We start from the raw sequence: 27,333 nt of genomic DNA on the forward strand, positions 1-27,333 counted from the left end.
TGATGTTAATTTTTATATAAGGAAATAGCGATTTTAATATTCAATTACTAGTCGATACTGAAGAGCCCGCCTGTTAAGGGTAGACTTGTATTAAATAACGCGGTTTTTCGCAAAACGACTAAACTTCACACGACACCCCTCGCCTGCGCCAACTAATGACGTTCACGTACAGTATAATTAATTGTCGAGGAAACTTTGCACGCCATTGTAGACCTATTCACATCACAATAATGAACAAATTCCAATGAAAACATTCGTTAGAAATAATTTATGCTTCTCAAATCTCACGTTATAAGCTTGATAAATTCACCCCCCTGTATATAAATAAACAAAACGAACGGTAAACAAATATTCTGTTAATTACATCTGACCGACTATGCGATTATGATTCTTATTGCATCACGTCAAAGATTGAAATGCAACGTCTCGAAACTATATAGAAATTAACCATGATTTCACTCGCACGTGGAAGGAAACAACTGAAGGTGACTTTCAGTATAATTATTATACAATTTATATCAATTCCGTTATTTTGTAAACTATGTGATTTTTTTTACCGATAGATGGACGCACTTTTGGATATAACACAAGCCTTGAGTTATGTAAGTAAAATCTTAAACTAGCAATTATTTTCAATAATTCAAGTAAAGGTTATTTATTTTATCTGCTGTAAGTTAAGTAAGAACTGCAGTACTTCAATGACATAAGCTGTACTATTATATTTTTTTCTAAAAAAAAATAAAAAGTCTTTTAAAACGATGTCTTTTATAAAATACATTTCATATTTTTAGTGATTATATTATACAATCTTAAGATATTCTCATATTCCATATCTCACCCCATATTAAATATAATTCATCTTACCTATAACACATATTAATTTTAAATAGCATTATATGTTTGTTGCCACACATGTGTGATCCTAAGATCTATAAAGCATATTATAACTTAGTGTCGCGGAGTAATACCGCCGCTTCGTAGGAAGGCAGACCGCTGTCGACGCGTCCAGTCTGACAGCGCAGACACGGTTCTGTTATCACCTCCTGGAAATACAAACATACAAATTATGTTTAATGTAAACACAATTCATTCAATTACAAGTTTCCTTTTTTCACGCAAACCTTACTTTATCAATGTAATATTGAAATGTAACCTAAATTATAATTCGTTCGATGCTACGAGACCCGTAGCAAAGGCGATACTAGCGATTCTGCGTAATTTTGAGCGTACACATACCAAAGATACAATATGAGTTTATGTACACATTGGGTGATATAGACAGGAGTAAGTTATGGAAATTTAATTTACATGTTTACCTGTAACGAATGACATGGCTTATGATCTGTCGTATCATCAACGACGGTCTCGTAAGCCGGCGGCGGGCCCGGCAGCTCCATCTGAACCTACAGACAACGTAAACTTGCTATTAAATATTAAACAAAACACAAGTTGCGGCAGTAACTTATTCAAAATCATCGTTCTCACTCTTTAAGTGGAGCCAAAGAGAATCAAATGAACTTTCTAATATTAAACGTGGATTTCTGAGACCAAAATTCGACTTTAAAATGTATTCTTGTCTTTGTTTTGTCATAAGTAATGACAGGGATAATGATACGTGTTATACAGAGATGTTGATCTTAGAACCCGACGGTAAATATTTTGGATGATATTAAGCACTTTTATTAACAAAATTGTGATCAAATTGTATGTTTAACATTTCTATATTATTAGCCATACCATTACCTTGTTTACAACAAAATGTATTAGAATTCTGCGTTCAACGTTATATTGCGTCCTCTTGAGACGTAACGTCTCGCGTCTCAACCACGCGCTAGTTAGCGACGCACTTCAAACCGAAACGCTTTAATTTTTGCATGCAGCACCTACAACTCGCGACATAAGAAAGTGTTAATACCTATTTAAATGGCCTGCCAAAAGCAAGTACGGTGCTAATTAAATAGAGAGGACGTATTACAACATGCCATGTGAGACTATATTATTAAAATTTTATATTAGGTACAACGATTTCTAAAAGCTAAAGTTGCTATTTATTCTTGCATCTTAATTGGAAAAAGTTTGCAATGTTTCATTTCTATTTTAGAATTTATTTATCAGATCTGTAAGTATCGGGCGTGATAATTAAATCGACAGCCTCGTAGATAAAAGTTCAATGTAAAAATAGCACCGTAGCACTGAATTATCGAAGACGACTGGCGTTTTATTCAATTACAACTGACGTCCATTGAAACGATAAAAGCATTGTTAAATTTTGCATTCTTATTACATTCAAATTAATCATTTCAATTTATTTCAAGTATCGTAGCACAGTAAGAATATTATTCTTATCTCGATTTCCTGAGAAAGAATGACAAGGATGGCAATAACTTGTTACAAAAGTTTTGCAGCAGTGAAAACTCACCGTTAGCGGAAATCATAGATAAATTTATAAATTAAACAAAACTGAATTGAAAATAGATAGTTTCGAATCACTAATCAATCAATCACCGTTGAGTGGTTTGATGATATGACCCCTAATCTGTAAATCATTGTATCTAATCGGAATTCCCTCAATGATTATATCGCAATTATATAAATTATATACCTTAGTTTTTGCCAGTAGAGAGGAGTACAAATAATATGTTAATTGTTAAAAGTGCTTTTGATATTTCTAATTCAGTTTATCATATTATTTACTTTATAAAACTAAACTAATACAAATTAAAACGTACTTAAAAAATACATATGTATACAATATAGTAATAATAAACGTTTAAATTTTATCGTAATTGTTGCTTTAGTTACATATTTTATTAAGCTTCTTAGCTAGAGTTATACAGTTTACTTAGTTTTATAGTAACCAGTAACTCGCTGTCATTAACTCTTCTTTTTCTTATTTCAGATGTGTACAAGAAATAAAACACGATAGCCAGACATAATAAATAGATTCTATTTGTAATGGTAAGTTGAATATGATGGATATGTCCTATTTTAAAGTTAACGACTGTCTCTCTCTCTCTCTCTTTCTCTCTCTCTGCCTAGCTTGCATCCCACAAGGTGGTGGGTTCAGCTTTCCCAATAAGTCTCTTCCACTTCGCTCTGTCCATGACATCTTCTTCGGAAACTTGGCACTCACTCGTGTCTTTTAATACTATATCTTTCCATCTCGTTTTGGGTTTTGCCTCTGGATCTGCGACCAGGGAGGGAAAAGTGTAGTGTAATAACGACTGACTATGCGATTAAATTTATAAATGAAAATAATTTTCAAACTGATATCAAAATGATTTCATGTCGTATTTCAAAAGCATAATACGTAGTAACGCATGTGCTAAAACTGATTGTCGTCTCAGGTTTATTCAAAAGAAGGAATGAGATGACAATATGTGTGCTCTATGACTTTCAGTTATAGTCTCGACGGATGACCTCCTTAAGCGAGAAACTCGGGTTAGAGAATAACCTCTATAAGCGATAAAAATATCACGGTCCGTCGTACTCTTATCCAGATTCGACTGTACATAAGTTACATCGAGTGTAATCCAACACTAAAGTATAATTAACCTTTGTAACAAAACACACAGAACTTTTCTATTGAATACCACAGAAAGGATTCACTTAGCCCCATTGTTTGTACCGAAGATAAACAATAGCACACATTAATGTTGAAAGAACGACACAACTAGCGGTAATGGATAAAGACTTGAAATACGATACTGCTGTTGAACAATGAATTATTACCTCGTGGCCAAATGTCTATGTTATGTTGCTATCGATATGTCAAGGGAAAGATAAAAGGCGCCGGTATTGTTGTGTTTGATAGTCGAAGGATAATGCTTTTATAAAAGTTATTTTAGAAAACTTTTACAATCTATTCTATTAACTCATAAGAGTAGTTATTTAAATATTAATAATGAATAAAAAATATTAAAAAAAAGAAAAAACAAACAAACATAAAGCCAACTCTTGCCGAATATGAATTTTAATATGTACTGGTTTTCCTTCGTTTGCAATGTTGGTACATTGAAATAAAACAATTTACTATTATAATATTTTGAATTGTCCTCCAGTACTAGTAAGATTATAAATAACTGATGTAACCTCATCATCATCATCATCAGATCACTATACATCTCCACCGAGAGGCTCGGAGCCTACCCTAAGTTATTAGCTACGTGATTAGGCCATAGTCAACCACGCTGGCCAAGGGCTGATTGGTTGACTTCCCACATATCTTTGAATTTCTTCTCAGATATGTGCTGGTTGCATCACGATGTTTTCCTTCACCGTAAGAACGTCGGATAAATGTACATATGTAAATCGAAAATCGAAAAACACATTGTAACCTGTTTGTATATTATTCCGAAACTCAATTAACCAGTAGTATACAAAATTAATGTTCATTACAAGACGCGATATTCCAATGATTAGAACGTGGAATAAATATTTTATCTGTAGTAAATAATCGATGACCGTGTACGAACACGCGACGTACTATATCGATTTTATTAATCGAATTGAAGATTAGTACTCGCGGCACGAGTTAGTAATTTCCAACGTTCTCCAGCCATAAATCATAACGTTTTGATTATAGCAATCTAGTATTTCTGAGGTCTTAATGTGCCTTCATTTAATATGATAGTACTAATCATTTAAATAAACGCAGTGGGTAAATAATCTTGATGATGAGGCTTTGTTTTACTGCCGCCCGGGACATCTTCCACGCGGAATTAAAAAAAAGTCTTAATGGTCTATATGTTCTTCCAGACTGTGTGCCATTTGAGCTGTTCTGGAGATACCTTCTTCATCAAACATTCTTCCATCCAACCATCTATATTTTAATTTATTAAATTTCTAATTGCATTCTATATTTAAACATGAAAAAGTTCAAATAAAACTTTCTGACTAAAACCTGCAATTTTACCACATGAGTAAAATTGTCCGTTTTAGTGAGCAACTTTTATCCCATTGAGCGAATTAAGCTGTTAATTCTTCGCCTTTTTAATTCGTTTGAACAGGAAACTTCTGGGATGGAGCAGTTGAATACGGTTAGACTCCTTTTCCACTAGAAGCGGCTATATACAGACACCATCGTGCAGTCTATACCGACAGCTTCGAGCAGTTGTTTTAAGAGGATGACTGCAAACTGCAATCCGTATGAGGTGGTCATTAATCTTGTATATGAATATCATGTCGGGCAAAGCCAAACGAATGAAGCTATCTATCACAACTAGACATTGCCGTCCGTGTTTGGCTGCGCTAGAGTGCTATATCTACGTACAGTCGCGATCGCACCTGTAGAAATATTTCACCTATTGTATGTAGGAGAGAATAGTACTAAGTGGAAAAGGGGTGTAACCACCTTCAGGACGCAGACGATCACTTATTTAGTTGTTGGGGCATGTGCCCGGGGAGAACCGCCGAGCGGAAACCAATTATCGCAAATGCGATTTTTATTTCGAAACAGCGAACACCGCTCGTTAAATCTGGCGAATACGAATCTTTAACCTCGTGAGAGTCTTAATACCTATCGCTAACCAGAATATTAATATATCGATGTATTATGCTTGAAGTAATATAGCCATTAATATTACATTTGCACAAAAATACTCGTATGTAATTTGTAATAACAATAAAAACTTCTAACTATTAATTCGAAGTTAGATTAAGAAGAATGTAATTTTAAAACAGCTGGAGAGCATGAATGAATCTGATATATATTTTATTGAGTAAATGCGTTAATATTTTTGTAGTTTCATCTCCTATGCTGAAATCCAGACCTATTTACCTGTTTCGAATCAACATTTGCCATATTCGATTCATATGTATGATATTTGTTATATATACTCAGACTTGCATACTAAGCAGCAACAATAGGATTTTCCAGGCGAGGCACTTAAGCGCTGGGAAGACTATGCAAATTTTTAAATAGTTAAGTGGATGTCGGCGACTGTCTGAAGTCAGGAGCTTTTATCGTCTTATGGAATTTGTTTAAAGTTGAACAAGCTACCATTGAACTTTTTACTCTTTTTTTAATTAATTCTTAAAATCGATTAAAAAACTTTTACATGTGTTACAAGCCTAATGTTACTTAGGAATAATAGTACCTGGATGACCGAGCTTTGCTCGGTATTTTTTTTTTATATTGTGTTTTTTGGAAATTATATTTAAGTATGAATTACTAATAAAATGATGAAATATGAATAATATTTTTCGATCTTACAGATAGAAAAAGTTAAGTTTATGTTTAAGTTGATTATCGATAAAACACGAATAAAATGACATTTTCTAAAAATGATTCCCAGCTAGATCGATTTATCGCCCCCGAAACACCCTATATACTAAATTTTATGAAAATCGTTGGAGCCGATTCCGAGATTCCAATTATGTATATATATATATATACATATATATATATATATATATATATATATATATACATATATATATATATATATATATATATATATATATATATATATATATATATATATATACAAGAATTGTTCATTTAAAGATATAAGATAAGATATTATTCTAATAGAGAATTATTGAAATCCTTTCAGTATTATTTAAGCTTTTTGTTAAAAACGTAAAACACATTTTTCTGTATAATTAGCGTAATAAGAATATTTGAAGAAAACCGTGGTAACAAAAGTGCTATGATATTCTTTATTCAATTATTTATTTATTTATTTAAAAACTGCATAGCATCCTTACAGTATACAACCAATGTGACACTATACACACTTTACATAACAGTTTACACGATAACATATTTTATAATAACAGTAAATAACATATAACAATCATAAATAAAAAGAAAAAAAAATACATATAATACAGTGCAAGAATATATAAACGCGTAACTAAACATCAATATTCAAACGTCTTCCACACATCTGTACGCAGCCTCTGTGAATTTCGACTCGCTGCAACTAAATAAATCTATATCTCTAGATATGATATTGAGAAGCCATATAGCACGTACTATAGAAGCATTTTCCAATAACTTCGTCCTAGCGGTGGGGTAGAGAAACAATTAGTATCTGCGTACTAAAATATGGAACATCTTAATCATATAAAGCCGATATTTACTGGTATGAAGAACCATATCGAATAAGTGTTATTAGTCTGATTATTATTTCATACCAAAACGTCCTCGATACATTTCCCGAGCCGACAATATTATAGCTTTTATTGCACTCTACTACTCCAAATAACCTATTGGGACTAGAGAAAAAATCATAAAAACACTATCAACAGTTTTTATGTGTTGTATCATCAATTAGTAGTCACTACAGCACTCATAGTCTACAAGTGTTCTTACCTAAGTATAGATTTCCTTAGCGATTATTTAACGAGTGCTCAGTAACTCTGATTGTGGTATAGTCTTTTAAAGTGCAAGATTATCGTTGGTCGATTTAAAAAGATTGATTTGTCTAAATTATTTCGTCGTTGAATTAAGTACTAACTTGAGATTACTATTCCATAAAAAACAAACAAAATCTTATTAAAACTTTACGACGCGGAGAGCGATAAAACCGATTGTTTTGTAATACGATTCAAGTATAAATGTAAAGTTGACTTTATTCTGCAGTAAATTCTTTATGCCAGGAAGATATTAATCGGCTCTTTATACGGTAGCGCCTGGAGAGACGCTTGAAAGTCTGGATAATAATCAGTCGCCGGGCTGTAGCAGAGCTACATAGTTATTTTTATTTAAAATATTTTAATATTTATAAATGACAATGAGCTTTAGATTTGCAACTACGGCGTTTACAAGGGACGCGAAATAGTAACAAAAATGCAATTACGTGTAAACTTTGACTCATAATAGTGACAAATATAACAGGGCATAGCCTTGCATTTTAACGTAACTTAATTAGGTTATGTTTATTTGCTCCCACTATTACAATACTAAAACAGTCATTAAAAATTTTCTTATCTTAATAAAAAAATCCAAAAATAACACGAAACAATCTGTGAGGGCTATTCCGGTGATTCTATTTCCAGCCCAAGGTCTGGCGCGAACTTGACCCACATCTGATCAAACACAATTACGATCGTCCCGGACATACGGATGAATTACCAGACATTCTGATTTACTTCAACTTTCGTATCTTTAATTAATTAAAACGGAATGTAACTCGAAAATTAAGTTACCAACAGATTGAATTACATTTCTCTTTAACTCTATTTATTTTAAGCGAAATCAATAGTGAAACCAATATTATAATGGAAATATTTTATGTCTGTCCATTCTCCAGGGTTTACTGGTGTGAGTGTTATATTTTTTTTAATATAAATCATGCAGTTATGTACCTTATGTCTGCTGAGAAGTATGTATTGGGCTATTATTTTGTCTAATATAAAAGCAAAGTTTCTATAAATTAAAAAACTCATTGTGATCATGATAAGTCATAGGTTGGTATAGAAAATAATAACTTTCTCGAATAACATTTTTATTATTAGATTGAAAGTAATTATTTCTCAAGGTCGCTTGGATCATAGCTATCGATATCGACAGGACACGAGGTGCCAACGCTTAGTTATATTATTGTGTAGTTCACGAACTTTTTAAATCACTTTACTGCAAAAGACGTTTATTTTAGGATTAGAATAAAAATATCTTTATTTTACATATTTAAAACTTACTTCCTACTTATGTTTACTAAAATACTATACTTTTAGGACTTCTGAGATCCTGGTAATATAAGTAACCATCATCCCCAGAGTTACTTTACATAAACAATAGACATAAATAATGCCCGTAACACTGAGGGGTAGATAGAAACCACGGATTTCCATTAACCGCAGTCCTGACACACCTCCCACATTTCAACATCCATACATCAACATGCACGTCGGTTTCAGAACAAAAAATCTACACTAAGTAACTTCCTAAATAATCATTAAACAAATATTAGTGAGACAGTAATTTTACTCAACACATGATAATACCAGTAGGTTAATCGTTTTATAGCTTAGTGAAGCCTTTATAATTGACTAAGGAATTATTGTCTAGGTATACCGGCTAGGCCAAACCGTGAAACCATATTAATGAACTTATCAGAGCAAGATAATTAAGATAGTATTAACATGTATTAACCTTAACATTCTGGAATTTTCTGAACTGCGAATAAATATTTTAAACAAACGAGACGTAAAATTACTATTATAATTATAATCTTTATAAATATTGTATCTACAACATACGCGTTAATTTATTAGAATTAACAAGTTAAACCAAAATGAACCTTATATGTACTATACTACATCTATACTTGCAAAATGAACAGTTTTCTGATTGAATTATATTGCGTGGGAAAGTAAAATATTTTCTTTCTGTGCATTCTCTCTTCCGTTGATTAAAGGTAGGTAACGCATATGCAATTGCGTATGTCTATGGGCAAAGGTCGCTTCGCTATTTCAGCGATTTCAGGTGACCGCTCGCTTGTTTGTCACCTTATGATATAAAAAAACTTAAACAAAACCTAAAAACTCTTAATGTAAAAAAACGTTTCGTTTTCCGCACACATTTACTTCGCGGGCGAAGACTGAATATTAAAATACTTCAATGTTTTAACCGCAACTGCGAGTCCATAGAAAACGACTTGTTACTTAAAAATGTCTTAGCATTTTACAGCCTTTGTTACGAAGCAGGAATTTTAAAATTTTACACTTAAATATCTTCTTCTTAGCGAAATGTAAAACGAAAGCTTATTGTTTAGTATTATTTGCATAAAAACACGATAACAATGAATACTAAATGTACAAGATTCATACTAAATAACGAAGAATCTTTTTGAAATATCGAATTAAAAAACTCGTTACATTATATCATCATCATCATCATCAGCTCACTATACATCCCCACCGAGGGGCTCGGAGCCTACCATAAGTTAAGGGTGATAAGGCCATAGTCAACCACGCTTGCCAAGTGCGGTTGACTATGGTTGGTTGACTTCACACATATCTTTGAATTTCTTCTCAGATATGTGCAGGTTACATCACGATGTTTTCCTTCACCGTAAAAACGTCGGATAAATGTACATATGTAAATCGGAAATCGAAAAAACACATTGGTACATGGCGGGATTCGAACCCAGGACCTTCAGATTGCAAGTCAAGTGCTTGTCCGACACCGCACCGACGCTCTGAAACATACTAAAAGGAAAACTAAAGTGTATGTGTGTGTAAACTACGTCCAATCAAATCCAACAAACTTTATAAAAAAATACATATCAGTTAGCTGTATTCTAGTTTATGTCAATTATTAAATATCTAAACGCACCTGAAGACTGTAGTTTTAATAGTGCGACAAAAAATAACAAAACCTTAATCCATAAAGTCGTATATCGTTTGGCCAATCGCCGTAGAACGTGGGGCGGAACTACAATCCCGCGACGGAAGTGCCCCGGGCTAACCGCGTTAGCTTCCAGCAGCCGCTCGTTAGCGATAATACCGCCAAGTAAATAGCTTTTGAGTCAACAACGACTAAGAAATGCTACAAGATGCTATTATCTAGACTTTCAGACATGTATTACCTGTTATAAAGTGTGGTATGTAGTTCAAAGGTAAAAATTATGGTCAAAGTACGTATGTAATAATTGTCAGTACATATACAATGAAAAACTACTTACTAAATACCCCAGTAATTATATTCAACCGATACACGTAATATTTACGAGTTGCTACGATATAACTTGCGTAGCACTTCGTAGCTACAGTGTAGCACATTGTAGATCAAAATGGATTTGACATTGAAAAAATTACTTTTACTTTTTTCAATAAACAATCGAATCAAACAATTAAGGTACTTTAAATAAATAACGGTTGTATTCATACTTATTTTGCCTTATACATAATAAGCTTCAATTACACATCAGTTGAATAACAAAGGAATTAAGAATGAATTTGATTTACTTTCAAATAGAAGCGAGCTTCAGTTTTGCTTTGCTATTGGCCTTTGTTCAAGGTAAAACATTTTAATTAAGGTAACAACCAAATTGAATTGCCCGAGTCTTTTGCAAATTACGCATTCTTTGTAGTTGAAGCAAATAAATTTTATTTTTAAAAGAGGACAGTATTGTTTTTGTACATGTGTAGAACACTATTGTTATCTCTATTTTCTTCCAAGAGAGTGAGAGAGACGTCAATAATAATGTCAGGTGACAGTGTGAGCATCGGTAAGAAAACGGTGTGTTATCCTTTGTAGATATTTAGTTACGAACGTAACGTCAAAACAATGAAGGAAAGAATTTCGAATATTTTTATGAGCCTATTTAGGTGTAAATTTAATATAAAATATTAACAAACAATCTCAAAGGTATTTATCATAATTTTTATTACTTTAAAAGGCCTTCCTTTAAATGCCTACGCAAATTGCCAGCTTGTAATATCCTATTAAATATGTAACATATCTGATATATAAACACGGCTAAACACTCACGTATATTCGTCCGGTGGCGGCACCGACTAGTTTCGAGCTCATCGGGGGCCCTTCATCAGGATGAGTGGTACTGGTATTACTACTATTAATAGTCGCCGCCACTGGACGAATATACGTGAGTGTTTAGCCGTGTTTATATATCAGTTTAGTATAATGTCTCACGAAAGTTTGAATAATTTAATGTAAAATATCTAACTAAAAAATATATATCATTGCATTTAATTATCGATTTAAAAATAATTTTTAATTATAAAAATAACTTAATTAACAATCAATTCTTTTGAAAAAAGTAATTTGCATCGGATGATAGGGTTTGCTTCATTTAACTTAATAACAGAATAAATTGGAAAAGTTTATGTTGGAACAGAGTTCAGTCGTGGTCATAGCGGATCTAAATGCATTGCACTATGAATTATATTGGAATAATATCCCTACATTGAGTTAATCCGAAAAGCTTATCAATTTCTGATTAACATACATAATGAATTTATGTACAGTTATAATTTGAAAGAGAATTTTAATAAACTCAAAAACTATTATACTTCAACTAATTCTATAAGCAAGTAAACTAGACCATATTTCTCTTTTTTATCTATATTACCTACGCGATTGAAAATGATTGGTTACAAAAAATATGAAGCATGTGTAATTAATTTTTTTTAATAAAAATATTAGCACATTTTTGTAAATTTACTTAATTCTTGTACCATTACAACTAAGCTCTATACTTGTGCTAGGACATGGTTTACAACAATAGTCGAATGACGGGATTCGAACTCCCCACCTCATGATTGGAAATCCGTACCCTTAACCATTAGGATATTGGCGCTTAAAAGTAAGTAAAGAAAATCCTCAAAGACTAGTGTATAAAAGGTTTTGTATTATAACCGTGTAAACACATTCAACGCTGAAGTTATACAGGCTGATTAAAATCTAGTTTAATATCTGTGGTAACGGCTCGTGAACGACTCTCGTATGCGCAATATAACGCCGTAAAAAATAAAAGTGTTGTGAAACTCGTAGAAACAAATATATAGAATAACATTTTAAAGTGCACTACAGATGTTTATTATCAAATATTTCATAAGTTTTATGTCAAAATAAGTTAATTGAATTTTCATTTATAAAGAAGACGACGGTAAATTAATAATAATGAATATATAAATTATCTTTTCTATTTTAAGAAGCAACCATCAATTTTTTGCCCCAGAAGGTGTAAAATTTTTAAGTTTTTAAAAAATGCCCTTTATTTTTTTAATACCCAGAGGCGAATTTTTATTTTATTTTTCTGGCGACCCTTGTGACCACCCCTATCATCCCCCTTCCTATGTACGTAACCTTTTGGGACACCCTGTATATAATTTTTACATAATTATATTTATAAGTAGACACAGAAAGCCGTCTGACATTGTAAACTCTACTACATAAACTATATGCGCATACGCATATATAAAGCGATGCATTTGTTTCGTATGTATTTACCTGTAATCGAGCGTCAGCGCTGACGGTGTAGACTCCGCGGCAATCACTCGTGTCCTCCGGCTTGTCTGTCGGCGCGCGTCGCCAACACGCCGCACAAACCGCCACCAGCACACCACACAGCGTCGCACTGACAACAACAATTACTGTTAGTTTACGTTGCAGAAATGTTATGCATTAAAACATATTAATGTTTCTATTTTCTATACATAATAAATCAGGAGAACACGTAGTAGAAGCTGGATAAAACACTGTTGTGCCTTCGAAAATGATAGAAGTTAACTTATTCCTAAATACTTTTTGCAACTTCAAGTGCATTTTTTTTAATTTTGGTCTTAAATATTGGTCTAAATATCCTATAAGATTACTTCTTACTGTTAAGTTTTGATTTTTATTATAATATATAATAATAGTCCTATACTCTGTTAAAAATCTGAGTACAAAGTACAGCAAACATTGTTCGCATCACATACTTGCTACATAAACTTTTATAGGTTTAAGTTTGAAAGTCACTAGTAAACTACAAGCTTTTATTATCTACATAACACTTTAAAATTTACTTTGTAAAATAATATTTTACATAAAAAAAACTTCAAAATTATACTTCTTTAAAAACAACTATTACTTTAAATATTTGTACCCAGATAGAATACGTGAAAATTCACAGTAAATTCAATTTGTAGCACTTTCTCGCTTGTGTAAACATTACTATGCATTTTGCTTTGTATTGCCAGTGATAAGCCCGATAACCGCTTCCGCTTGTAAAGCGCTAATATCGCTTAATTCTCGAGGACTTATTAGTATTGCGTGCTACGCCGCCAGAATTAATTATGTTAACCTCGCTTCACTACGCAACTCATTTACAACCGTAATTTACTCGCATTTCCTCTAAATTTTGTTCTTTATAGACGTGAACATTATAAATTGTAAACCATAGTTCGTAAAAACTAAGCATATGTACCAAATGTATTTCTGTTGTGGGAGAAACAACAAAAGCTATCGACGCCGTACCTAGAAAGCTTTCACAGTTGTTACATCCATTCGATCAAGCTGGAACATGTTATGTTGTTATGTTAGAAGAACGTAGCTTTAGTGGGAAATTAATTAGTCCAGAATATTCACATCAAAATAAATTCGTAGAGATAATCGTCACATTTATGTTGTAAAGTCCAAAAGCTTTTCAAATTCAAACATTTTTTGCCTTCGGTCACCTAAGTTGAAATTTAATTAAAATTGAACATTTTACAAATAAGCTTCTAGCCAATCTTTGTATCGTATTTATTTGTTTAAAAAAAAGGAGTAAAAAACGGTTCTGTTAATATTAAAATATGATAATCAAAGGATTAAGAATAATTATTTCTTCATTGGAAACGGCAATATACAGTCGCATGCTGTGACCTCAATTAAATTAAAATTGCTTCGTATTTATTTAAAAAGCTTTGAAGTAAAAATGAGTCAACAACACGCAAATCTAAATCCTTCAAAAATTTCCTTGGTTTTTAATAAGTTAATTTCTTCATACTTATATAAATTAATTAAATGTTAAACGTTACTTTAACCTATTTTAATTAACCTAATAAATAAGAAAACAAGTTCATATAAAATAAAATTGTTAGGAGCATTCTAACAACAGATAACTAATTACCCGATTTTATACGACATTCTATCAGAAAAATACGCACCGGTTTTGCAAAACCTTTTTACGAATATTGTATCGAGTGAAAACAATATCCATTAGGACATGCAAAATTTATGTGCCGGTTCGTGGCTCTATGACAACACTCATTTTGGTATTGAATCTCCAATTAGGAATCAATGTTACTGATATCTCGACGAACAACTTTATTTTAAACGTAAATTAAAGAAGGTTTTATAATAAAAGTCATACAGATTAAAAAATATTTATCAAATATTGGGTAAAAATTACGAACTATAGTGAAAACCGGCTATTTTTAGACTATTAATGAAAACTTATTTTTCTACTATCATATTGTACGAATCAATTTAATGATATTGTTTGTCATTGAATTTATTTTTAATGAATACCGTATCAACGTAATACGTTTACGTGATTAACTGAAAGGGAAAACAGATTTTTATCGGCTTTGTGAAGCTCGTCGATCGACGATTGAATAGTTCTCGCTTTATAGGATTAAGAAAGCTTTTGCCAAGCTCTAAGCCACGCGCGGAACTATAGCTTAGAGCAAATATATTCTTGCCTAACGAATTTGTTAAATTAACACGCCTTGTTACTTAGTCATTTAACATTCAATAAAGTTTTGCTAAGTGTTGATTTTCTCCCACTATAATGGAGTCACCCTTAGCAATCATTAAAAAAATGCGGCAGGTAGGAATACTTGCCATTTAAAATAAATTCCAGCTTAATACCTTCCCGCGTTTTTGAGAAAAAGGGCCTTGACAGATAGACGGACGAACAAAAAAGTGATCCTATAAGGGTTCCGTTTTTTACGGGACCCTAAATGGGGTAATTCCTTTTTATTTTTTTTTATTTTATAAAACTAGGTTGTTGGTTGACAATATTTCATTTTCTTTTATCTATCTACGAATATTACTATTCCTTTTGCTCACAACTTAATCTAGTTGTCCTTTATCTCAATTCCTAAGATGGAATAAGTCCAATTACAGTTTAGGAACTTATTACCTTGACGTAGATCTGTGACATGAGTTATTCTTTACCTCTGAACACTATTTATCGTTAACATACAAACAACACAACATATTTGTTTTGATTGAATGACACTCGCAAGATATGTTTGTCCCAACTAATTTTATTTGTGTGAACTAATAATAGTGGGGCGTCGGTGGCTCTGGGGTCAAACACTTGACTTGCAATCTGCAGGTCCTGGGTTCGAATACCGCAACGTACCAATTTGTCTTTCGATTTCCAACTTACATATGTACATTTATCCGACGTTCTTACGGTGAAGGAAAACATCGTGATGCAACCTGCACATATCTGAGACTAAATTCAAAGATACGTGTGGAGTCAACCAACCCGCATTTGGCCAGCGTGGTTGAGTATGTCCTAGTCACCACTAATTTAGGGTAGGCTCCGAGCCCCTCGGTGGGTATAATGGTGCGAACTAAAAATAACATTAAGATAATATGACTGTGCTTTTTATTTATTTTCAGTCGCGATATTTTTTCTACATTCTAACATATGTGTATTCTAATCATGCTCCTAGTAGTAATATGATTTAACAGCAATCAATTACGTCCATGTTTGCTTCGGATGTCAGATTAAGATTGGGTATAAACTAAGTTTGGAGCGTGTGGCGACCGTGGACCAAGTTTTGACGTTAATGGATTCACTTCTATCTTCTCGTTTCGCGTATTTATATACGACGAGTAACACATTCGACCTTAGCACGGTAAACTCTAGCCTAGATTACCTGGCCATCAGAAGAGTCTAAGAAGCAATCAGAAATAGGAATCTAATTTTTATGTTCCTTAATGTGGGGTTACAACAGAAGCTACTTCTTCAGTTTCTGTCTTTTTGTTTGTTGTGCCTCTAATCTGTAAATATAGACTGTATTATAATTCAAAGGACTTGACCTATTGGCGAGTAAAATACGAGAAACCTGGTGGATAATCTTATTTCTTAACATCTTCTTCCAAGTACTTTACATCCATTGCTTTTATGCTTTCAGCTGACAGATCAATTTGACGAAAACGGAACGGCTGTCACCTTTTACGGTGTTAATAAAATTGCGATAACATCAAATTTTACGAAATTTTCATATCTTATATAAATTTTATAGACTATTTGTAATATTACTTTCCCGACAATTTTACCGTGACATGAAATAACTTATAAAACAAGTTACGATATTCCGCGTAAATAAATACTGATAAAGAATCGAATGATTTTTTTTTTCAATACAAAATTCATACAAAAATAAATACAATTAGAAACTAATATTCCTTACTGATATTTGTTCAAGACCAAATTTATTAGACTTTCGTCGGACTTCGGTCGACGTCATAATAAATTCTAGAACTCAGTATTTGCAATGTAATTGAAGATCAACTCCCGTAGGATAGTCTATTGGCAGCGACGCCTTGACGCGAAGTAATTAACGTACTTTAAGCAATAAGCGAAATCAAGCTTTTCCACTAATAATTTTCCCATAGAGAGGTAATAAAGCGCGAGTGAGGACTCTGACCGGGAGATTTATTGCACTATAAACTGACAACGAGCATGACCAGTCATTTTCCCGGATTTCCAGTTTTTCGCTCTGATATTACGCTCCTTCATAAAGTTTGATAACGGCACTTTTATGTATTAAATGTTATACATAGAGGATATTCGTTTGGGAAATCATTTTAAATGGTTTTATGTTATTGAATTCAGAAGCTGATTTATCAATCGTATGCATATTTTGATGAAATTAGATAATACATTCGACCATACTCTTACCATCTTTATTAAAATTATAATATACGTAAACGCATGTGACTATGTAGACTTTTACAGCTAAACTCAAAAGCGGATAATATTTGCTTAATAAATACAAGTAAATAAATTGAAGACCAACCTTACAAAGAACACATTGACATTATAATGCATCGGTTCTGTCTGCGTGACAGTCGGCTGAGTGTGGTTGTAGTAGTGCTTGGCATGGGAGATGGCCGCAGCCGCTGCCAATCTCTGCGAGCTGCCCATCGCCCAGCCGAGCGGGCTGCGCTGCGCACTAGCCGCGCCCGCCGCGCCCACCGCGCCCACGCTCGCCGCACACCAGCGGCGCCAGCGAGCCACCACCGTACCCAGCGGCGCCGCCTGCGCGACTGCCGACTGCCACCACCAAACTTTTGTTGCTTTTTTTTTAATTTATAATCACCAAACTATTATTTTTATATCCAGCCAATATTAAATTATTGTTTACGTATCTATCAGCTAGCTTTCTTATTCCATCTATCGACCAAACACATCTGAAACAAGATAGATAAGTTGTGTTTAATTATTCAGTCGATTTTCTTTGTAAGTTTATTCATAAAGTTAGCAGTTTGTTAAAGAAGTTTTGTTAGAATTAATTGGATTCGGATGTCGTCGTCTGGACAGCGATGTAAAATAATGGTGTTGTTTGAATTTGAAAGAAAATTGAAATTCTGAACGCGAAGTATTGGGGAATTAAATGGGAAGTCGATCTTCGTCACTAACGATGCCAACTCTAATTATTTAGACATTTTAACAAATGACTATGTTGATGAACTACTTTGAATTCTTAACTTTTATCACGACTGTACAACTGTCTCTTTTTTAATTTATTGCATTTATAATACTGGCAGTTAGGTACTCATCTCGTTATTTACAAATCAAATCATTCATAGACTTATATTAAGAAACTGAGAACTTATATACCGTTACTGTCAAGGCACACGTAAAAACTAAAATTTGTTTAGTTTAATAATATCTATTGTAATATTATTTTATAATTCCGATTGAACCAAGCACAAAATATTCAATATCCTTGTATGTGTTTAATTATTTATTCTAGAAATCAAATAAATCAATCTTTAAAAAAGAGAAATCTCAAATTCTATTACAGAGTTCGATAGCAGTTATTTAAAGAAATGAAAAAAAAAAACATATACAAACTAGTTAAAACCGAATTCAAAATAAACAAAAGATTTGTGACGTCACTTAAAACAAAATTGTATATGCGAGTTACTTTTGTTTGACAACTTTTAGAACTGAAGAGACTATTTCCATAGTTTTAATAGCTTTAAAACTATAATTGGTTTTAGAATAAATCGCAGACCTTTTATTTAAAATAATTTAAATGCCATTTAATAGCACACTATTTTTTGTACTTTTAAATTATATCTTTATATCTAACCCATAAATTATATAATGTATAATATTATAAGTTAAACAATTTAATATAATTAATATTTAAAAAATTATTAAAATTTACCTTATAAATGTAACACAAAACCAAGTTATCACTTTACGCGGCACAAGTTCGCGCGAGTTCGTCGGGCGATGACGCGACCTGCGCCCCCGGACTGTCACACTCGAGTGCCGGAAACAACCCCCGAGTCCCAACTACGACCAACTCCGAGCAAACTACAGCCACACTCTCCAAACATAGGAGCCAACATTTGCGATACATTGAAGTACATACACTTTTAATATACGTAAGTGATTTAAAAATAGAATTTTACGAGCGACATCTATTTGTTTGAACTGTTTTTGTTTTATTCAAGTGTTGGCTTTTCAGTGTTAAGTTTTCAATTGTTTTCCTAAATGTTTTGTAAGCTTCGCGCATTCGTTACATTAATTAATGGAAAAATGAACGAACTAAATATAAAAAACGTATTGTTCGCAAATAATATATTATTTAATACTGCATTTTTAAACAATTTCAGCACAGTTACGTTATAAATATCGCGTCACTGAATTGATTTTTAAAACAATTACCCCATAAATCTTATTTACGACCACATTACATTGTGATGTCGAGTAACAACGCTTTAACAAAACAAATTAAAATTATCATCATGGAGAATTAAAATAAAAGCGATCATTTATTTAATACTAGCGGTCGTCCGCGACTTCGTTAAAGTTAAAAAAAAATCGTAGCCTAAGTGTTCTTCCAGACTATGTTCTATATGTATACCAAATTTCATCAAGGTCCGTTAAGCCGTTCTGGATATACCTTCAAACAAACATCCATCTAAACATTCGCATTTATAATATTAGTAAGATAAAATTTTTTCTTGCATATTGCATTTTTAATTTATTACTAACTTTTACCCGCGGCTTCGCCTGTGATAGATAACATTAATTTACTCCTTGTGAGAATTTATTATACAAAAGACGGGAGAATATAAAATGAGTTTCTGCAATATTTTATTAAATTGGAAGCTTCATTTTAGATTCATTTAGAATACTTTGAAGTTAATAGTTCGCTGAATAGTTAGATGACCTAAGTCTATGAAGCGTCTAACTTAGATTGAATTAGGCTTGCAAATACCAAACCGTGGAATGTATACTACGGAATAGTTCCTGCAACTGTTAAGTAATATTAACTCGCAAAGGCATGTTAACTACTTAAATATACATAGTTAATAAAATATTAATCTTAATTAAGAAATTTATAATGTTTTTAACAAGTGAAAATGATAACTTCTAGAGGATAAAATGATCTTTTTTTCTTTTATCTGTATCGTAGAATATTGGATATTTTATGAACTATACACGAAGAGTAACCATTGGTTTGTGTGGTCAAAATCTATCTTACATCGTTGACAAAACATAGATAAGAATGTTTTAAACGGGAATTTTAGTCTCAGAAAAACACAGTTATAATGCCAACTTTAAAATTATTAAAATATGAGTCTACGAATATTTTTTAGTACAATTTTTATTTCATATAACAATACTAATGCATGTTCTTATATTATTTTTGTCACTTCTTAACGGATAACATTAGATATAGATTCGTATCATTCAAGTTAATATCAAGATATGAAATCATCATGTGCATCGCTATCAACTAATTCGTATCATGTCATTTCTAAATCATAACCCTACTAAAGCGATTGTCTTGTTTGGTGCCAACATTTGGACAAACATGTCTGTCGATAATGTCTGGATGTTGTCACTCCCTCGCTCGTGGCCGACCCGTCACGCCGCAAGGTATGTCCGTTAATGTTTTATTTTGCTTTGCTAAGCGAATCTGCACCTTATAGAGAGGCTTCGCGGCTTATTGTGTTATAATAGAATTTCCCTTGTATAGTGGGAAACTTTAATATTCATATTGCTTCCGTTTTAAAGCAATTTGTATTTAGTTTAGAATCACTTAGTGTTGCTTTTAGTTATTTATTTGTTGTTAACATTATCGGAGATGTGAGAAGCAAAAATGTATCAGCGAATTTATAAAAGGACTTTTCATATTTGTAGAAATTATGTCTATAATTTCTATTGTATAGATGTAAATAACTATAGTAAACTTGGGATTACTCCGCGTCCCACTCTATTAGCGTTTGTCCGTCCGTCTGTCTGGCTGGGAGTATTCGATTTATTGCGTCTGACGCGAGGTCCCACGGGAGCCTGTTGGGATCACATAGGACGCCCGCTACGCTGTAATTAATTTTCACGCCATGTCCGTTATGACTAACAATTTAGAACTTATAATGTCAATTTTGTCACATTCGATAAATTCCAACTTGAGTTAGTTAACAAAATGTGCCGAAGCAATTATTTATAGTTCTTAAAATTACAATAAATTAAGATACATAGATAAAGTCATTGGATGAATCGCGGAATTGCTTCCATTTTGCGCGTGTTTTCTGTATGGTTGTAAAGCAGTCTCAAAAAAGTCTCCCTCTCACTGGAAATGTATCGAGTAGTCACAATGAAACACTGGTTATATCTTGGTGCGAGTCAACTTTAATTACATTCGATTGGCAAGTCGATAAATATACTAAATAAATTAATACCGCGATCTAACAATATGTTCCGCCATCTATTGATATAATATTATAAACTAAATTGACATAGCATTTGACAATGGTCTTGGTATTACCACGAGTTGGCTGGACTATTCGTGCTACAGATTTGAGCATCTACCGCTGTTAACTTAAATTGTTAATTGGTGATAAAAATGTTAATACATAGTTGTGTTATTTTAATATTGAAGAAGATGTTAGCCGTTGACAATATTTCCTTGTTAATTTTTTTTTTAAATCATAAAACTATGGAAATTTTCTATTTCGTTTTTTTGTTCGTTATTTTTTATGTTCTATGATGAGATGTTATTTCTGTAGCGAAACTATTAAGCACTGTATGCGTGAAATTATCTGAGAGTCCATCTCAAATCAATTAATGTGCGTGCATCAGTGGTCTTATCTTTTCAATTAAGTTTCGTTGCAAACTGTGACATTTTGTTAATTATGATCGGGAAATGAATCAGTCTCGTATTCATTTGTTTACTAAGTTTGTTTCTAGTCAATCGAAAAACTTTTCCAATATTTGTCTGTAAAATTGGTTGGTTTGAAAAAGAATTCTGGCTGATATATTTAAAGATTAATTTAATCTAATTTTTGTTAATTATTGTAATATATTTTTTTTTTTACGTTTTATAGCCGTTCTATTATTTTATTTATTAAGAAAATATTGATTGAAATGTAAAAAAATTGATGGAAAATTAATAATCAAATAAATTTTACCATCGCTTACGGAATGAAAATTCAAAGTTTTTCGGTTTTTGATTTCGATCCTTAAGTAAGGATTGTGGCAAAACTTCGGCAAAAAGTCGGGAATTCCCAATTTCTTTTTAAATCAATTTAAGTTTACAAACACATATAAAAAAATGTATACCTATCTCTGTTTTTTAAGAGAAGAAAGGGGATTTATATGTTTCCAAGGACAAGCAAAAAATAAGAAAAACGTTTTTGGCGTCAAGCCGTGTTAATCTTTTCTAGTTAATTATTTTGGCCTTGATAATTTTTAATATTTTATTATGTAACATATAGGTATTTTTAGACATTATTAGTTAGAATTCTTTGTCGCGAATGGCGCGCTTTCATAATAAAGCCAAGTGTCAGAATGATTAGTGAAGGGACATAATCATCGACATTTTAGTAAAGCTAGTGTTGCGCCAGTACACAGTGTCGGATTTTCTCCCTAACAGTATACCTATATATTAGTAAATATTATTAGGTATAACCACGTAAGATACTTGTGGTTTTACTCCGACCATAACCGCGTATTTTGTTATTGTGCGAAGCTAATGTGATTGAATACATATTTTAATATAGTTGATGTGAAAGGTCACGTGTACGAAATATAATATTGACAAAATCTACCATGAACATTTTAAAGAAATTCAAGTACTCAAATTCCTGCGATTCAAATATCGAAATCCATGTCCTACTGCCTACTTAAACATTCGCCGATAAGAAATAAATTAAATGACCGTTTTAAATAGCAATATTAGAGATGATTCGGTCATGCTTGCCTCGCCGGGGGAACTGCCGCGTCCCCAGATTTATCACAATCCTTCTCACTTGCCCTTATTACCTTTCGAGCTAACGCGGTCGCTCAATGTCCCGGTACTAACATGTTCTTAACCTTTTGTAGTGCGATGTTACGGTCGTCCATCAACTTTATCTACGTAAAGATACCAAAAGAGTGTAAGCACAAGTAATAATACTACTAAAAATGTTTTGTATTTGCGATATAAACTTGTATTTATATTGCTAAGCATACAGCGACTGTATTCGTCATGTAATTCATTAAAATAATTGACACATGTAATGGTCGAACAAGAATCGAACAGTTTTTTTTATGCACCAAAATTAATTTTCATTTTTATCAGATTAAAAAGTATGTAAACATAAGTTCAGAATTCGATACATTTGTTGTCATTTTGTTTTTTTTTATTTAAATGACATAATAAATAGTTAATAAATGTCACATTTACAAATTACACAATTTAATGATGATAAGAAATAATAATTAAATTCAATTTAAAAAAGATAAAATGCCAGTTGATTTATCGTTTTACGTAAAAATATTATACAAAAACGAAAAAATAACCAACAGTAAGTAATTAGAAATTCTTGGATTTTTTCGTAACATTAATTGATGCTTACTATTTAAAGTGAGTCACGGAAAAGTTAATAACGTAAAGTTTCTTTTAGTTCGATTACATTTTAAATCACTCATCGTTGACAAAAATCTTTAAAAAAAAATCTCAAACTAAAAAAAACGTCGAACAATATATCGATTCATTTAGTTCGTGCATTCACAATTTTTTTAATTTGGTTCAACTCAAATACCTCACATCGAACATTTTCAGTTACAAAAAGTAGATATAAAATGTTTGATATTGAAGAATACGATTAAATATGGGACAAGATAATTACCTCTAATAGAAAAGGTGGGGGAAAGTGGTATTGTCTATTGTATTCGATCCCCCATTTCAAAGCTTAGTTTATTGCTCGTCGTGAATAATAAACCGTTAGACCATATGACGTGCATTATATCAGTTTCACACGGCGAACAATCAAGCAATGATGTACTGTTGTCTACCGCACTGACACACTATTCTCCCCTCGTGGAAAGCTAGCATTAGGTGATAGCCGTCCTGAAGATGGCCCCTGATGGACCCAGATCGATTGCGGTGAATAATAAAAGAGAGAACGCGGGGCCGCGGCTCGTAACGACCCCGCCGCGCCTCCGTCACGCCTGCCCAACATCGTCCGGCGATGGACTTAGGTTCACCATACGTACATAAAATTATCATAGATTTCCTCTTAATCTTTTTAATAAAGCAAAGATCTATGTCTTAAACCAAATCTATTTAGGCTTAGGTTGTACGATAGAAAATATTTCCTTGATTCATGGCAAAGAACCAATAACATAACATTTTAAATACTGCATATTACAATGCCAGCTTATTCTGGAAGTGGGGTGTTAAAATTGACGTAATATGTAGAGAAAAATTTCTCTTGGTCTCGGAAAACCATCCTTATTGTAATGATGTAAAATAATTTAAGATTCAAAAGAGTTACCATCGGGACAGAATTCCTGAGATATCATAAATTGTGGTCACCGTAACGCAGGCTACAGCTCGGCCACTATGTCTTACGAACTATCTGAAAATTGCAAAAGTCAGGTGAACTATATTTTAGTATACAGAAAATAAAAATGTCTAAAAATAAAGTACAACCTAATACAACAAAATTCGTCTTGTTTTTTATAGCGCGAAGTTTTTTAGTGTTCTAATAGATTTTCATCCGTGTTAACCTCAAACAACTTACTATTTTAGCAGTTTTAATAAAGAAAATATATTTTATAGAGACACAATTAAAATAATATTTATTTCCTCAACACTCGAATAAAAGGTATCACAAAAAATGTTTTCTGTTCCTATATAACTGAATAATTTAAGCCAAAGATAATAAAAGGCAAGTTGCTAGCGTTCCGTCCACATGTGAGAGGTTTTGCGTCAGGTGACGGTTCCCCGGAGAACCACAGTCTGCCACCTCGATATAGTACAGGCGACACAACATACGTCATAGAGAACCACGTCAGCAATACCAGCCAATCATTATGTTTTAGATCCGATTTTAAAACATAAAAATGTTTTCATAAAAAACAAATGTGTCATAACTTCTACGTAAAAAGTGAAATGTACAAATACATGTAGGCACAAACTTCACACTGAGTTTCCACTGCTTCTTCTGTTTGAAACAATAATGTTTATTGTACACGTGTTTCGACGGAGAAATCCGCGGTAAAATTTTATTTTCGCGCTTTACTGAGCCTCAGTTAACTTAGTTTAAGATATAAGAAGTGGTTCGTAAATATCCACTGACAGATAAAATATATTGTCGTCACTTGCATTATCTTTGAAAGAAAAGAGACAGCAATTATGTTCGTATATATACAAGCGACATTTGAAATTCCTTCAAAGATTGTAACCGGTTGGGTCCTTGTAACTTGAAGTTCTTACATTGTAACATTTCGATTTACATACCGTGGTGTCATACTTTCTAATATCCCGTTACGATACTTTGGCGTCACGTTCAATAATTTATGTTATCCGTGTAATAACAGGCCGCTAGGCGGCGCTCACGTAGCGTGTCTCAAGAACTTGAAATTTTGATCAATATTGCATCTACACATCGCTGCCGCTACGGAACTTTCGTTCTGCTATTGCTGCATACTTTATGGTCGCCTGGTAAGTGAAACTAGCGCGGGACAAAAACTACATGATCCATTGTTCGTAGTTTCGCGTACCTGAACTTATTTTTTATTGATATATACCCTTTAAATATTAATCCTATTGCCTTTTTTATGGTTTGTAGTAAGAGAGGATGAACTGTAATACAAAGAATTCATACTTATCCCTCAAAAATATTTACCAAAGAAATTACTGTAAATTTTTATATTCAAAACCTATCGATCCTAATAAAAATGTTTGTAGGTCAGTTTGTTGTAGTTACCATTACGTATGGATAGTAATAGCTTTTATTTTTTTCCTAAAATAGAAAGAAGGCCAGTATTGTGTCTCGACTTTCTTTAATATTTGATGTGACAGTTTTGAAGTTCTCCCTCTCCGTACCCGATGCACAATAAGCATACTAGACTATGCTAAAACCATTTTTATACAAATAAGTAAATTATGGCATATATAAGAGCGTCGGTGGCTCAGGAGTCAAGCACTTGACTTGCAATCTGTCCTGGCTTCGAATCCCGCCATGTACCAATATGTTTTTCTATTTCCGATTTACATTTATCCGACGTTCTTACGGTGAAGGAAAATATCGTGATGCAACCTGCACATATCTGAGAAGGAATTCAAAGATATGTGTGAAGTCAACCAACCCGCACTTGGCCAGTGTGGTTGACTAACGCCTAATCACCCTTAACTTATGGTAGGCTCCGAGCCCCTCGGTGGGGACGTATAGTGAGCTGATGATGATGACTATATAGCATAAGATAATATCTTCAAAGGTTATTTTCTATTTTAGTTGATGCTATCCAGGTGTTCATGTTGATCAGATTGTTATGAAAATTACTTTGGGTGTTCTGCAAGCCTTCAATTCTGAACGTTTATTTTTAGTTTTTTACGAATAATATTTTACTTGGCGTATTCACTAATGTTGTGTGAATCCGGTGTTCGTATCAAAATAACATTTACACTTCTCAATAATTTCGATTCACGAGAAAACCTTGAAGTCTTTATATTCTTGTTAACTCTTGTGATAACTTAACGTTTTTGCCTTAAACTTCTTTGTCTTTTCTATTGTAGTGATAAAAACAAGTTTTCGTCGTATTTATCGTAAATAGTTTAATTAATCACACGATACAAATATGCTTCAGTATTAAATCGTTAACATGTGAAGTAATACGTCGTCGCATGTCGACTGTGTAAATAATTCATTATCTTTTTTTGTTTCTTTTTTTCGTACAAACGCAGCTGCGTACAGTGAGTACAACAATATATCTTTATAGTATTACATGTAATTATTATGTGTTTATTAATTTAACTCTATTATAATGATTTCAAAAAGATCGAAGAAAAAGACCCCATAATTAGAATTCCAAGATAAACATTTTTAACAGCGGTAGACCCCGCTTTAACATCTTCGCACGTATTGGCCCGGCTCGCCCGGTGAAATACCACGACCACACACAGGCGTCAAGTGGAAGCATATCCGCGTTCCGTCTGATGAGAGTGCGTCCCGGAGGCCTAATTTAGTCCTCTTCCCTTCCCATCCTTTTTCTTAGAAGGAAAGGATAGGATGTGGAAGTAGACTTTCCGGATGAGAGAATGCATGGAAAGGGTCAAAATTTCTTACTGTGCATCCTCTTCCCCGTCGATTAAAGGTAGGCAACGCATATGCAATTGCGTATGTCTATAGGC

The 27,333-nt window shown here is 32.8% G+C and overlaps 2 protein-coding genes across 3 annotated transcripts in view; one reads left to right on the forward strand and one right to left on the reverse strand.

Annotated features, from left to right (window-relative positions):
- The window catches only part of FDL (fused lobes), a 69,630-nt gene that overhangs the window by 38,351 nt on the left and 3,946 nt on the right, over positions 1-27,333 (forward strand). The window contains exon 3 of one of the 2 annotated variants that reach the window (XM_013307580.1): positions 2,900-2,958. The exons of the other annotated variant lie outside the window; for it this stretch is intronic. The gene's annotated coding sequence lies outside the window, so the exon portion shown is untranslated. The remainder of the gene's footprint in view (positions 1-2,899; positions 2,959-27,333) is intronic. 2 annotated transcript variants of the gene reach the window in all.
- LOC106114393 (uncharacterized) lies at positions 823-17,598 on the reverse strand. Its single transcript, XM_013307582.1, has 4 exons — positions 17,485-17,598; positions 12,929-13,055; positions 1,317-1,403; positions 823-1,043 (listed from the first exon to the last, which is right to left on the reverse strand). Exons 1-4 carry the CDS (start codon positions 17,514-17,516, stop codon positions 942-944), a joined length of 348 nt encoding a protein of 115 aa, XP_013163036.1. The 5' UTR covers positions 17,517-17,598; the 3' UTR covers positions 823-941.

This window comes from Papilio xuthus, unplaced genomic scaffold, assembly GCF_000836235.2.
Source record: "Papilio xuthus unplaced genomic scaffold, Pxut_1.1 DF828142.1, whole genome shotgun sequence".
Taxonomy (NCBI): domain Eukaryota; kingdom Metazoa; phylum Arthropoda; class Insecta; order Lepidoptera; family Papilionidae; genus Papilio; species Papilio xuthus.

Coding starts and splice junctions, on each gene's coding strand:
- LOC106114393 (XM_013307582.1), bottom strand. CDS start 17,516: ATGCATTATAATGTCAATGTGTTCTTTGTAAG. Junction 1,404..12,928: donor GCGCTGACGCTCGATTACAG/GTAAATACATAC, acceptor CGTTGTCTGTAG/GTTCAGATGGAGCTGCCGGG. Junction 1,044..1,316: donor AGCCATGTCATTCGTTACAG/GTAAACATGTAA, acceptor TTGTATTTCCAG/GAGGTGATAACAGAACCGTG.